At 23.1% G+C, this 15,613-nt stretch overlaps 1 protein-coding gene across 2 annotated transcripts in view; it reads left to right on the top strand.

Annotated features, from left to right (window-relative positions):
• Nucleotides 1-15,613, top strand: part of LOC145835126 (beta-1,4-galactosyltransferase 4-like) — a 29,641-nt gene that overhangs the window by 3,932 nt on the left and 10,096 nt on the right. For both annotated transcript variants that reach the window (XM_082942675.1, XM_082942676.1), the window contains exons 2-4: nt 1,183-1,278; nt 10,555-10,669; nt 10,976-11,099. In XM_082942675.1, the coding sequence (XP_082798801.1) occupies nt 1,183-1,278; nt 10,555-10,669; nt 10,976-11,099 (335 nt within the window). The remainder of the gene's footprint in view (nt 1-1,182; nt 1,279-10,554; nt 10,670-10,975; nt 11,100-15,613) is intronic.

A 15,613-nucleotide genomic window follows, 5' to 3' on the forward strand; every position in this document is an offset into this window, starting at 1 on the left:
TGTGTAATATACAGTACAAACTTATGATATATAGTTGTAAATTATAAGTTGCTTAATATGTATTGGTATAAGTGGTCTTTTAAATTTTTCTTGACTTTGGTTCACAGTTGATATTTAAGCAAAAATGTAATAAACAACTTTTGTTCATATATATGTACAAAATTATATGTTTAATTATTGTACAAATTAATTTTGTACGTATATATGTTTAAATTTCAAATATAACATACAACATTTTTAATTTGAACAACCATTTCTGTCAGTTTACACTTTAACTTAAACTTTTACAGTTATGGTATATGTATGTAATACACAAATGTAAATTATAAATTAGTATAATAATGATTCTTTACACATGATGTATCGATCTAACATACAACTGGTGTGGTTTTTTTTAAACTTTAATAATGATACTTGAAATCTCAACGGAAAAATTCTCTTGGTAATACTGATAATAATATGTTTGGATTTGAAATTACTTTCAAGTTCAATTTTTCATGACAACTTAATAAATTTTGAGTAGAACAAGCTTGGTCTTTTGAGTGTAAATTTTATTTGTTTAACTTAAAATGTCAAAAGTGTATTCAATGACTAAAAAGTTCAAGTTTTGATACTTTAAAACTAATGTTGCTCTGTCTGTGTTAAAAATATTTTTTTTATATTCAAGTGATAAACGCTTGTATTAATCAAATACAAGGTTATTTAGTAACATTTATACAAACATACTTGATATCTTACTTTTTTTTTGATACTGGATAAAATATTAATTGTTTTATTTAAATGAACTTAATAAACCAATTTGTCTTTTTTGAACTTTATATTCAAATCTTTGTATAAATAGAAAAGTCATAAAAATTACAAAGAAAAATATTTTAGTCTAACAATATATTAGCTAATGCACACACAACTATAGTTCGCATTTGTTAATAATTACCTTGTTAATATGCCAATACACAACTAAATTTTAAAGTGCTTATGTAATTAAAATTGTGAAATAAGTAAATCTACTAATCTAATCCATAAATATTTAGTAGATTTACTTGTTTGTTATTTTTTAAAAATGTTTTTTTTTTGTAAATAAAATAAACCTGTAAATTTAAATGCTTTCTTTACATAGACAAGTTACTCAAAAAAGAAATAATTATGATACAAGCATAATTAATCATAATACTAAATTAACAGATGAGCTATTGAGATTTAGAGGGAGCAGATCTAACAAAACATTCACAACAAGCACTAAAAATAAACCTCTTTGCCCCCTTACACCACCTAATTTAAGTGAGTTACTTGTTTACTTATATAGATGATGTTCTTGTTATTTGTTCATGTGGAAAGTTTAGGTTGAATGTTATAAAACATGCTTATTATGTTTGTTATTAAGCTTATTATGTTTGTTAGATTTTGATAAATACATTAAAATCTATTTTGTTGTAAAATTATTTAAGTTATTACATCTTATGTTGTGTTAACACGAGTTTATATATAGGTGTTGTTAATAACCATTCACCCATAAAGTTCAAGTTATTTTTTGTAAAATAAAATTTTGAAGTATATGGGTAACTGTAAGTTACTTTTTGATAGGGTTAACAATTAAACCTTTAGAGTGAATTTGTATTATTGCTTCACATGTAAAGTTTACAAAAATTTATATTTATACATAGATGTATAGATGTTGTTAATGTTAAACCACCCGTAAATAGTACTTGAGTTTTTTGAATTTACTATAATTAGTAACAAAAAACTTCTCGAAGTTAGGTATATTACGTGGTTCAATTATTAAATTTTTATTATTAATATTATATAAAATCATTATATAGTTTACTTTTTTTTTAATTGTAAGTTTTTCTCAGGAACTTAAACACGTTTAAGTAAAAATTGACCAAGAGTGAATAAATTTTTTTGTTTATATATTTTTCAGCATTTGCTAACTATATAGGAGTTGTACATATTTTAAAAAACAGTTTTTCAGTCGAGTAAATTATAAAACAAGTATTTATCTAATTTGTTTGTACACGCCAGGGTTTCAAAAAAAACCTAGAATCCTGGAAAAATCAGGTATTTGAGAAATTTTGGAAAAAAAAACTTAGAAAAACCTAGAATTTTGAACAAAAATCATGAAAAACTAGGAATTTTAAACAAATTTTGCCTGTAAAGTAATAAAATTTGGATTCGACACAAAAAATATTTCATATAAATATTTTGTTTTTGTTATCATTTAAAATTGTTTTCATTAAAGAAAACATTTAGCTCTACAGTATCTTATAAATGTTTTTATACTATTTAAAACAGTATTTACCTCAAACTTAATTTTACAATTTATTAAACTACTTTATTTTATTCAAAAAACCTTAAAGAAATTTCTCAAAAACGTTTGGCAACCTGCCTCAAAAGCAAAGTATCGTGGAAATTTAAGTAAATTAAAAGTTTCGTGGAAAATTAAGTAAAAGTAATGTATCGTGGAAATTTAAGTTTGACTCCTTTTGTTAAATTCACTCCTTTGAAATTCCATAAATTTTTTTGCAAATTGATTTTTTATTATTGTCGCACTGGGAATCAATAAAATTCAAATTTGAAAATTTCGTGTAAAGTAATCAAGATTTATGATTATTTGTTAATATAAAAATTTTAATATTTGCACAGACGTAATTGACGTGCAGACATAATTATCTATCACCTTCAGCTTTTGTTTGTTTTGTAATAATTCAAAGTTGTTTTATTGAAATAATAATTTTTCATGATACGAAAAATAGCTCAACGAATATAATCATAAAAGTTTTAATATTTTTTTAAAAGTTCTAGGATTGATAAATGACTGAAATATGATTTTAAGCAATTTTATTTTAATTTACACTTACAACAATGTTTAGTTTATATTTTTATTTATTTATATATAAATATTTTGGTTTCCTAGTTCAAAAGAATTATGTATAAAAAGAAATTATACATGTACTATCATGTAACTTTAGTAAACAAACAACTTTAAATATATCTTACTTTAGTATAAGATTATCCGAGTGAGATTTACAATTCAACTTTTTATCATATATTAAATTTTTTGTAAACTCTTTTTTTATACATGATTCTATTTATTTATTTACACATAAATTCATATATTATTTTACTGTTATAAAAAAATGTATTTTACCTTGTTTTAAGTTTATTTTGTAGTTTATTTCCGTTTTAGTCAAAACCAAAAATACATATAAGTTTAAAGTATACCACTTTAAATATTAGTATGAATTCAGTAATAAAAAAAAATATTTTGTTCAATAAATACATGTAAGAAAAATACATGTGAGATAAAATTAAATATTTTGCAGGGTTTTGAAAAAAAATTATTGTAAATAGTTTTGATTCGTCTAATTTGTAAACGTGATAAAAATATAAGTCTCACTTTAGTGTACAAATAAACTTGAGAAAAAAAAAATTAAATATTTACTTTATTATTTATCTTTCTTAAAAACTCACAATTAATTTAGTGGCTTGACGTGCTTCGATTGCTTATTGAGATTATTATAAAAATAAAAGTTTTGAACACATCTCATATAAAACGCCTTTTCAAATTAACTTTAAACTAACATTTTTAAGTTATATTACCATTTATCTGGATAATTAAATTAAACAAACCAAGTTTAAGCACAAAAAATCAATAATTCATTGTATTCTTAAATATCGGTTAGAAAACTAACGCGCTGAAAAATTTCCAAAATGTTTTTATAAAATTCAGTTATTTAAAACAAACAAAGAATTTAGTATAAATTCAATTGTTTAAAACAAACAAAGATAATGTAATATTCAATCAACAGCATTCTATCGTAGCATCTAGAAAATCAATACGAATTTAAATTATTCATAAATTATCTTTCGCCCCAGTATTTGAACTATCGATCACACAATTATTGCTTCGCCGAAAAAAACACTGAATTTATTTTTATATTACCTTTTTAAATAAATTTTTGATAAGTTTCTCCCTTAAATAAAAAAACTTTTATATTACTATAGAATATTAAAAACTAAATCCTATTTTATATTGCATTTTACTATTTTTCTTATAGTTTCCTCCTATCTAATTAAAAAAATTCTTTATAAACTTTATCAATAAAATAACTTCCTTTCATATTACCTCCTTGAATAAGTTTTAATTACTTTTCCCATTCAAAAGTTAACTACTATTATTCAAAACTTTACTTTTTCGTTATGGAAGTTGATTTCATTTTATTACAGCGTAAGCTTTAATGAAGCAATTTCAAAATTTCAGTTTCTAGTAATTGAGTGTATTACACTGATTGAAAAAGTTTTATTTTTATGAAATACTCAATATAGTTATTTATTTAAATGTTATAGTGAGATAAAATGAAAGTTTAAATACTTATTAAAAACTGTTTACTGGTTTGAAACGTACCGATAAAATGTTAAGGCTTAATTTTTTAACCATTTTATTGTAGAATTATCATAATAATTTTTTTCATAAACTTGTTTTCTGTGCTTTTAATGCGTCATTGTTTTGTTTTTTGAGTTTTATTTAAACTTTGACCTTATTGAACGTTTTTTTTTTGTAAAGTAGTTTCCCAGAATTGACAGATGTAAAATTCGAGTTGAACTTTTTAGTCTTTCTGAGAATTATATGTTTTAAGTATTAGTTGAAAAAATAAATAATTCATACTTGTTTGTTTTTAACTAGAATTCTCTTGTTTTAAAAATAATGTTTTAATGACAAAACAGTACTTGGTTTAAAATTTATTTGGTAAATATAAAAAAACACAGAAAACAAGTTTATAAGTTTTTTTTAATGGTAATATTACAGTAAAAGTATTTAAAATTAAGCTTTACTTTTATGGCTGTCTAAATCTTGAAGTATTGAAAGTTTAAAGTAAATTACGGGTTAAGATAATTAAAATACTGGAAGATATCCAAGTTTCACTTAACAATGAATTTAATATGCATATACTCGAATATATTATAGATTGTGAGATATACTGTTTAATCTGCTAAAGCTATAACAATAATTGATTACATTTTTTAGTTTGTTGAAATTAGTTTTATTTGTTAAATACTAATTGTCATGGGTAATTGAAAACTTCTAATTGTTAATGTTGAAACTTATTGAAAACTTCTAAATGTTAATCTTGAAACTTTTTGAAAGTGGTGTGCTATATAGTTTTATTTACTGAATTTATAGCTAAGATTGAACATTTTTAAAAAATTGGGGTAAAATGAATTTTAAATTAAATTTTTTTTTAAAATGAATTTATCAAAAAACTAAGACTTGCCTCGTAAAAAAACTTTCTGCTAATCTTAAAACTTGTTGAAATTTAAAACCGCTGACAAATGAATATATTTTTAAATACAATTAAAATTTGTAGTTTGAACTTTTCAATAAACTTATGAAGTTCAGACACTTTTAAAAAAATAATTTTATTTGCCATCAAGCTAACAAGCCGTATTTATGCAATTAAAAACTTTTTGCTGTTAATCTTAGAACTTGTTTAAAGCTGACAAAGTAGTTGTTAAAAAGCTGACAAATAAGCGGTCGGCAAACAAGTTGAACAATTAGCGGTTAGTAAATTAGTCAAAAACTTGTTAACACTTGAAACCTTCTGTCTTGAGAGCTAATCTGATCTCGTTGAAAACCGCTGAACAGCCGATTGAGTGCTTCTCAATTCAAGACGTTTCGAGTGTCTTTAAATGAATTTATTAGTTAAATTTTCTAAACGCCGCTAAATTGCCTTGTCGGAAAAGTTTAAGTTAATTTTCGATGGTTTATTTTACAAAATAGAATAGTTTGCATTATTTTTGCTATTAGGTACTGAGGGTAACTTGGATGAATATTTTTTAAATGGTTGAAAATTTTTCAATAACTGTTCACTGAAAAAAAGGTTTAGCTTTTTAATAAATAAGTTGATAAATGTAGACTATTAAAATACCCTTGTATAAGGCTTTATTAAGTTAAGCCCACACAAAGTATTTATTTATAATTATAACTCAAATTATCCTTTTAATAAACGATTTATGGTTACTTGATTAATTTATCGACGAATCGAAAAGAAAACAACAATTTTGATTCTATTACGTGCTTCTATTGTTTAAAATTCTGTTCATAAATATATATTTAACCCAAAAAAAAACAAGAGAATATTTAAGTCAAGCATAAGATCTTCAAATTAAAGTGTTCAATTCAGCAATATATTAGCACTATTAACACATTAAAACTTTTATTAGTTTTATAAAACTTTGATTTTATTGTCAAAATTTTTAATTCAGTAATAGATCACCCACTCAACGACTTTAATATGAGCGCGGCGTAATTCAACGACCAATAATGACGTAATAAAAGCATCTTTTATGACGTAATAGTAGCATCTCGTTGCAGGCGTCAAATTTCAATTGTCAATGTGGGAGATTTATAAAATTTTCCCATTCAGTCAACAGTTCTGTATTTTGTTTATTTTATTTTTCAGCTAAAATTAGTTTTGATGATAGGTTGATGTTATTAGTTTAATATAGATAATGAATTAATTATACAGAAAGTTTTTCTTAATTAAGTGTTTACCAACTTCTAATAAGTAAGATTCATAAAAATTTCCACTTAATCAAGATTTCTACTAATTAAACTATTCTATTTTTTTCAGTTTTAACTAGAGTTAATTTAATTTTAAGTTGACTATATTTGATTTTTGAACTTAAATAATGAATTATTCAGACTTTTTTTAACAATCTGTTTACCGCGTATTTACGTTTTAATCGGACAGCCTGAGAATGTTTGTTTAAAAGTTATTAAAAATGTTTATTTTGCAATCATAAGCCGTTTATGATTTGTTTGCCTGGAAGTTATGAAAAAATCATGGTTTCGTAAAACTGGTTATGTTCGGTTAATTTTACAACTTTTAAAAGTAAACAATTTGTTAACAAAACAAATACCTATTTAAATCTTGAATAAAAATGGTAATTTATGTCTCACATAATTAAGTTAAAAAAGATCCTTTAACATTATGAGCTAAATAAAAATTTTCAACTTATGTTATAAGTTTGATTAAAATTAAAAAAAAAAAATTATTAGTATATGTTTAAACTACATTAATCATATTAAGTAAAGTTCATTATAACCTTTTATACTAGTGTAATGCTCAAAAGTCTAGTATAAAATCTTACAGCGCCAATAAAGTTTATAAAAGTAGCAATGATTTTAAGAGATAAAAATCACACAAATCTGCAAAATTACAAGATTAGCTGATTTTCGTTTAAAATTATCGATTAGATCTACCAAAATGAAAATTGCTGACACGTGCATATTAGTAACAATTTGGCTTTTTGCAAAGTCTGCGCTAAATACACGTTAGAGCACTAATATACATGTTGTTCATTACCAACCTATCAAAATATTACAAGCATAGCAACCGTAAACAACATCAATCATTGTGACAATAACACTCCTATTTAAAGGTGTATTTGTGTTGGAAATTTTAACTGTTTTGTTTTTGTAACGTTCAAGCCCTTTTATGTGTTATAGTTTGCAATGTCTTTAGATAAATAAAACATGCAACTTTTATGGTTTAATTTTTAAAAAGTTTTCATCATATGTTTAAATCTATTTATTGTTATTTTAGGTTATATTAGGAACTTCAGACCTATGTTTAGGTTTGAAAAGATGTTTTAACTATCGTAGGTGCTAAAATTTTGTAACTTTTAAGCTTTTTATGCGTTTTAATATGTTTTGAAATACTTCCTAATGAAAATTACATGTGCATTTTATGTAATTAGATTAAAATAAATATTATAAAAATGCTTTATTGGTCTTTAAACTTTTTTTTTCCTTTGCATAAAATTGTTCCTAATATAACTAACACCAGAGTAATTTTTTCTAGACTACCTCTAACTAAACTATGACTGATGCGCTAGTAACTTGTAAAAAGTTGAATGGTTTTTTGGCAAATGTTTCAGCGCTTTCAGCAACATGTTTATTACACTCTAGAGCATTAATTTACGCAGACGATGCGAATAATTAACCGGATAATTACACAACGCAAAAAACTTCTTAAATAAGTTGAAAGTATGTTGAAAGATCATAAATTTTAAGTTGTTTAAACAAATATCACGTTCCCTGTTAGAGTTTTAGGCAAATATTGACATTTTTGCTTGACTAATGCGTATTCTGTGTAAATTTTTCTTTAAAAATTCAAGGATAATTGGTTTAAAGTTTTTAACTTTTACGATTATGAGACCTATAATAAGAGTTTTAAACTGACACGGTTTTCAAAATGATTTAAACTTAGGAAAATATGATATATTTTAGGCAAGTATTGACATATTTACTTGACTTACGTGTTTTTTGTGTTGATTTTTCTTAAACATTCACAGCTTATTGGTTCAAAATTTAAAACTTTTATTATCAACAAACTTTTGTTTGATACGTTTTAGTCCGATATTAAAAATAAAAGGTTTATATCTTAGGAAAAGTAGTTTAAAGAAAGCCTGACTTATTTATCATGCAATTACATATAATTTTAAAATTTCTCTCTTAGTATTCCAATTAAACTTCAAGTACAATATTGTAATACGAATAAATACGTACAAATTCTAATTAATAAAGTATGCAATATTGAAATACGAATTTAGTTATTATGGGGAAAGTACAAAGTTTTTATAACTTTAACTTGTTCCGGTTTGTACGTTGTTGTTATTGCTCATGCAATAGCTAGTTAGTCATAAAAACTTCATGTCTGCGTTTATTTTTTAAAATTAATGAATCTGCTTAGTTTTTAAGTAGTTTAGTAGAACAATCTCGTTGTATTAATGCTTTATTAACAAAAATAAATGTTTATAATAATGATAATAATAATAATAATAATAATAATAATAATAATGTAATAATATACAAAATATTTTAATTGATATAAATCAGCATAGGAAAGATTATATTTAGCAGGTAACTCGCTGACCTTTAATACATTTCAGTTAAATTCCCATGAGTATGCTTGTTAGAATTTATCTAGATAAACTATTTACAAATGTGTATTAATCTTATTTGCAAGTTGTTATATTGTAAATCTAGTTGTTTTCCTAGCTGTTAGAAAAAAAAACATAAATTTACACTTTAGTTTATTTAAAAATAAATACCAATTTTAATATCTTTAAATGTCTTATCTAAATTAAAATTGCTTTGAACTGCAGTTTAGTTTAAAATTTTTTATATGCAGTAAATATAGATATATATAAATATTTAAATTATTTATAAAGTTAAAAAGGTGTATTAGTGGTAGTTTATTTTTAATTGATGCTTTAGTTTTTTTTTAGTTGTTAAATAAACTTGGTTTTTAGTCGGTGTTTGGCTTATTGAATATTTAAACTAAACTCAATTTTTGCATATTAATATATTGTGTTAACAATATATTTTTAGACAGCTTGATAAAAACATTGCAAAGTTTAAACAAGTTTTAACTTACTTAAAAGTAGATGAACTTAAAAACTAAAACAATAATATTGGTATGATTTGCACTTTTCTGAACTCGCCAAGTATACTCGTAATATTTATTTTATCATTTCAAAAGAACTATTGAAATAACAATTGAAAGATAATTCTAAACTGACAAAATTGCTTATTTAAAAGAATCAATTTTTGTTTACATAAAAGATCACTAAAATAAAAAGTAAACTTTGAACAATATTAGTTTAAAAAAATTTAATTGAACTTCTTAGTTGTACTGATTAAATGTCGTTTCCATAAAACACATATTAAGAACGAATAATTTAGTTTAAAATTAATAAACATAATGTTTTACGAGTGATATTTCAAGTAGATTATAAGTGATTAGTTTTAATGTCTATAAAACTTTCGAAAGATATATTAAAATCGCAATTTTAATTTACCAAACAAGTAAACAAAATTCCTTGTTAAAAAGTACAAGCATTATGAGTAATATTTCAAGTAGATTATATCTGATTGAATGTAACTTTTATAGAACTTTCTAAAGAGCTATTTATTTGAAAATTTAAGTATAATACCAAGTAAACAAAATTGCTTGTTTAAAAAAACAAGCATAATGAGTAATATTTCAAGTAGATTATTACACACTCAACAAATATTTTACTCAAAAATTTTGTATCTCACAGCTGGATGCTTGGCCTTTTGTTCGTTTGAGATGCTTAATGCTGTACTTTATATTTAATACTTTTTATTTATTTATTTAAATGATGTACAAAACATATGTATCAAAGTATTTTCGAGCTTAAATCATTAAAAAAAATTGTTTTCGTTATTTTGAAATTTGTATTTATAACTTATTCTTCTTTTACTAGTTTTTATAATTCAATAATATACCTTATTGAAATAATTATAACAAAATATGTATACTAAAGTATTTTTAAACTCAGTTTATTATACATTTTTTACTTCTTTAAACCTATACTATGTTTTTTTCGCTTGTTTTGTTGCTTTTTATAGTTACAATATTCAAAACAAGTTGCTAAAAACGAAAAATTAATAAAGTTTGAAGGAAAATTAAAATTTTATTGATAAGTAAAAAAATGTTCTTCGAAAAATATGACAAAACAAAACAGAAGGGAGACTGTCGATCCACTTCAACGATACCCCGCCCTCATTGGCTGAAACCAGTCATGCGAATCCGAACATTCTCATTGGAGGGTTCTACGAACCGCCAGATTGCGTTGCTAGGTGAGTTAAGTGTTTATTAAATATATTTGTATTTAAGTGGAAATAAATATTTATATATATATGATACACGAGGCATGTTAAGATGTTTGAGTATTTGAAAAATATATTTTTTAAAATTTATTTTTAAGTAAAAACTAAGTTATATATGTATAAATATGTAAAAGAGACAAGTGTTTTTTAAAATTAATTTGAAAAAAAATTTTATAAAAAAAGAACACTAGTTATAGAAAATAAGTTGAAATTTTATTTCTAAATCATAAAACCTAAATATACAAAAATATATTTTAAATAAAATTTTTCACTCAGGTCACGTGTGGCGATAATCATCCCACACCGAGCGAGGGAACTCCACTTGAGGGCGCTGTTGTGGCACATTCACCCCATTTTGCAGAGGCAACAGCTCGCATATAAAGTTTACGTTGTTCATCAGGTAAAATAAGTTTTAAATATTTTTCTTAAGTTAAATATCAGAGTTAGTTTGTTTTTTATTTATATAATACTTAATGCCTAAAATAGAGTAAAATATCAATAGTGTTTACTTTGCAGTATTTTGTATTTCAGTTATCAATAACTTGTAAAGCAGAGGTTGTCGAAGTTATAAATTAAAAGAAACGCAATTTTTACAACCGTTTCGTTATTCAGGGTTGCCAATAAACCTGGAATCCTGAAAAAGTCAAAAAAATCTTGAACTTGAAATTTGTGCCAAAAAACCTAGAAAAAATTAGAATTTAATAAATTAAAAAAAAAAAAGCTTGGGATTTTGAACAAAAATCACTAACAAACTTGGAATTTTAACCAGTTTTTACATGTTAAGTAGTAAAATTTCTATTTGGCTCAAAATATCTGATATATTAAAAAAAAATTCTCATCATCAATGCTTTACGTTATCTTTTCAATGTTGTTATGCTATCTAAACAGTTTTACCTTAAACTAAGTTACAAACTAAAAGTAGACCCAAAAATGTCTACTTTCAAAACCTGGAAGAAATTTCTCAAAAACAGTTGGCCACATTGGTTATTTAATAACTTTTTAATATAAAGATTGCAATAATTTATTAAGTTTACTCGCAATATAACGTAGGATTCAAATAAAAATATAGATTTCGTTAGCTAAGAATTCAGAAGCTTATAATTACTCTAATTTTGTTTCTATTTGAGTGCAATGTTTGCTTGGAACACTGGTATAAAACATAATAACAATACAAAGTTTTTAGAAAATTTTAAACAAGTTTTATTTTTTTAACAATTTAATCTTTGTACTTCGAGCAGTCTGAACTACCACAAAATAAACAAATTGATTGTTTATTTTGTTTACAGTAATTATGCTTTTCTCCTAAATTGTAATAAAACTTTTTGTAACAAGAAGTTAGTAATTTAATACCTAAGTAAAGTTCGTTAAAAATCATCTATCAATAACTAAAAAATAACTTCCAAGCAGTAATTTAATAGTATAAAGGTAAAAAGTTTATTCAAAATTGTGCTAATAATTTTCAAAGATGTATTAAGAAAGTTATCGAAGTATCGAATATTTTATAAAACTTGATTTTATTACCACAGCATATTTTCATTTGAACTTAACAAAATATGTTCAGTGACAACCATTGTAATTTTTGTTAACTATTTTAAGACAATAGTTGATTAAAAAAAAAAATTAAAGCTTAAGAGAAAGTTTTCAATGGAAAAGGGGATTATAGATTTACAAAATGCAAAATAAATTATTTATTAAAATGCGCAAAACAGAAGTCTGGTGCAGACAATAGTTTCAAAATATAATGTTTGCAGTTTTATTTACTAAAAGGAACAAATAAATAGTTTCAAAACATAACATTTGTAGTTATTTTTACTAAAAAGGAACAAATAAATAGTTTCAAAATATTATATTTGTAGTTTTATTTACTAAAAAGTAGCAAGTAAATAGTTTCAAAACATTATATTTGTAGTTTATTTAATAAAAAGAAAAAAGTGAATAGTTTCAATATATTTGTACTGAAACTACTGCGTCAAATAACAAGTAAATAGTTTCAATATAAATACTGTAATGAATAGAAGCATATGTATGGGACATATATTAAATTTTGATTTTTACAATTTTGATTTTTTTCAGTTTTGATTTCTTAGTTTCAATATATTATTTTTGTACTTATATTTACTAAAAAGGAACAATAAATAGTTTCAATATATTATATTTGTAGTTATTTTTTACTAAAAAGGAACAAATAAATACTTTCAAAATATAATATTTGTAGTTTTATTTACTAAAAAGGAACAAGTGAATAGTTTCAAAATATAATATTTGTATTTTTTTTTACTAAAAAGGAACAAATAAATACTTTCAAAACATTATATTTGTAGTTTTATTTACTAAAAAGTAGCAAGTGAATAGTTTCAAAATATAATATTTGTAGTTTTATTTACTAAAAAGTAGCAAGTGAATAGTTCAAAATATAATATTTGTACTGAAATTACTGCGTCAAGATAAACAGTTTTATTTCTTATCAAAAGTAAACAATTCTATCTTTTAGTTTTTATCAAAATACACAACTTTGTTTATTATTTTTATAAAAATGCACAATTTTGTTTATTTATTTTTGCTGGTTTTTAATGATAATTGAGTTTTTCTATGATAAAGTTGTTTTTCAAGGTAATTTTTTCATGTTTGGGTTTTAAACATTGTAATAGAAACAAAATGTTGTCTGTTAAAAGAACTGTTGTTTGTTATTAAAAAAAATAAGCTATAAATTATTGTGATAACTTTTTAATGATAAATTGTATGTATGTTTGGTTTTTTCTTAAATATTTTAATAATTGTTGATTGTTTTTAAAGTTTTAGTTCTGTATTAAGTTGTTTATCTTTTTTTAACAGAGTATGTCATAAAATTTTTAGTAAGTTTTTAATTTAAATATACTTCTAACTTTTTCAAATAAACTTCTCCAATTTAAATAGTTCTCCAAAAGTTTTTCAAAAAACAATCATTTTATTACCATTTCTAATTTTTGATGTTATATACAGAACAAACTTTTATAATTGCATTATCTCTCCACTGCCAAAGTTTGATTTTCATAGTAAATTCTGTTTTGTTGCAAATGTTTTTGGCGTTCGGTTTGTAAAAATACAAATCGAAGACATATTTTGGAATTGTTTCAACAATTCGCGCAGTAAATATTATTCGATGCAAATTTTACATTTTGTTATTTGCTGTTTTAAGATGTTTTAAATATTTTTAGAACTTCGATCAGATTTTGAAATATTTATTAGGTTGAAAATTTATAGTGTATCAATGTTTTTGGCCAAATTAAAAGATGTTTTGATGTTAAAATTTAGACTTGATAGTTTTTATTTACCAATCAAGTTTAATAGTTTTAAATAGATATTTACAGTTTCAGCTGCTTTTTGATTAATCTATTATTAAAAACAAGCTCTTTATAGTCAAACAGCTGATATTTAAAAAAGTGTTCTTCATATTAAAATTTTAATTTTAATACTTTTACAGAAGAATATTACATAACGCGAGTTTAGACGAAAAAGTTTATAAACAAATAAAAAGTTTTACTGCTTAAAACAGCTGAAGTTAACAAAGCGTTTATAAATTATAATAAAAGTTTTAATTTTTCTAACACAATAAAGTATGTATCAAAATTTTTTATGTTTTTTAATATGTGTTCACAACTTTATTTCGCATAATTTATGTTCAGAAATTTTATTTTCCAATTAAAATTTTTCGTTGTATTCATATCAAAAAGACAACTTAGCACAAAAATTTTACGAGTTATCGACCTTCAATAGATTTAAAATTTATTAAAAGTCTTAAATTTGTTTTTAACTAAAATAAGAAACTGTCATAACCATAAATATTTTATTTAGGAAAAATTTTATTGAAACGCATTTATAAAAACAACAATTAAAATATTATCTTTAATAAAATAAACATTACTTTAAGATGTATTTTTTTAAAACTAAAATTAAGTATTATTACATGTTAAGTTTAATATAAAGCAGTTCAGATTTCGGTAAAACAAAAATTACTTATTGTTAAAAAACACAATAAAAAAAACACTTACTTTTTTGCAAGAAGGAAGTAGCAAAATAGTTATAAAGGTTTCATCACCTAACTGTTACGTCACTAACGTTTCAACGCTTGAATGTTGCGTCACACTAGCGTTGATGACGTAATAATCAAGTTGCGACCTGTTCTAAGAATTCATGCAGTCTTCAGCAAATCGAATAGTTCTTATCGTTTTCATCATAATAACAATATATACTAATATTAAATAAATATTTTGTATCAAAATTATAAATAGTTCAAATAGTTAAAAATCGAATAGATGCATTGTTGTGTGAACTTTAGTATTTTCTTTCATAGTTTTATATATATTTTTTAATCAAATTAACAAGTTTAGATAAATAAATTAAACTGTCTAAATATTTTTTACGATAAATTAATAAGCGATTGATATCAATACAATGTATATCAAAGCAATAAGTAATGCGAACATATAAACACCAGATAGACATTGTTTATTTTAATTTAATTTTATTTAATAGGTTCATCACAGTAAATAAAATTTTGAATTTTAACTACAATGAACTATTTGTTATTTAGATATTCGCTTGATTTAAATTATTTTCTTAAAACTCGCTTGTTTAGTGTTTTGTGTGTATCTCTAATTCAAGAACTACAAACACAAACTCAACGATACATTTATCTTTTAATAAAATAGTTTTTGTGTTTAAATTATTTGTTTTGTTTAATAAATATTCCATCGAAAATTATTCTTAAATATTCTTTCCTTTGCTTGCTGACATATGCGTAATACTAATACGTTTTTTATATTTAAAATTAATTAATTAGATAAAAAGTTTATTCATATAACAGCTCTAGTTGTAGTTAGTGCTAAATGTAATATTGAAAGTTTTATAAAAGCATTTTAGTGCTGGTATTGAAAT

The sequence above is a fragment of the Thalia democratica genome, chromosome 4, assembly GCF_965202585.1.
Source record: "Thalia democratica chromosome 4, ktThaDemo2.hap1.1, whole genome shotgun sequence".
In the NCBI taxonomy this organism is placed as follows: Eukaryota; Metazoa; Chordata; class Thaliacea; order Salpida; family Salpidae; genus Thalia; species Thalia democratica.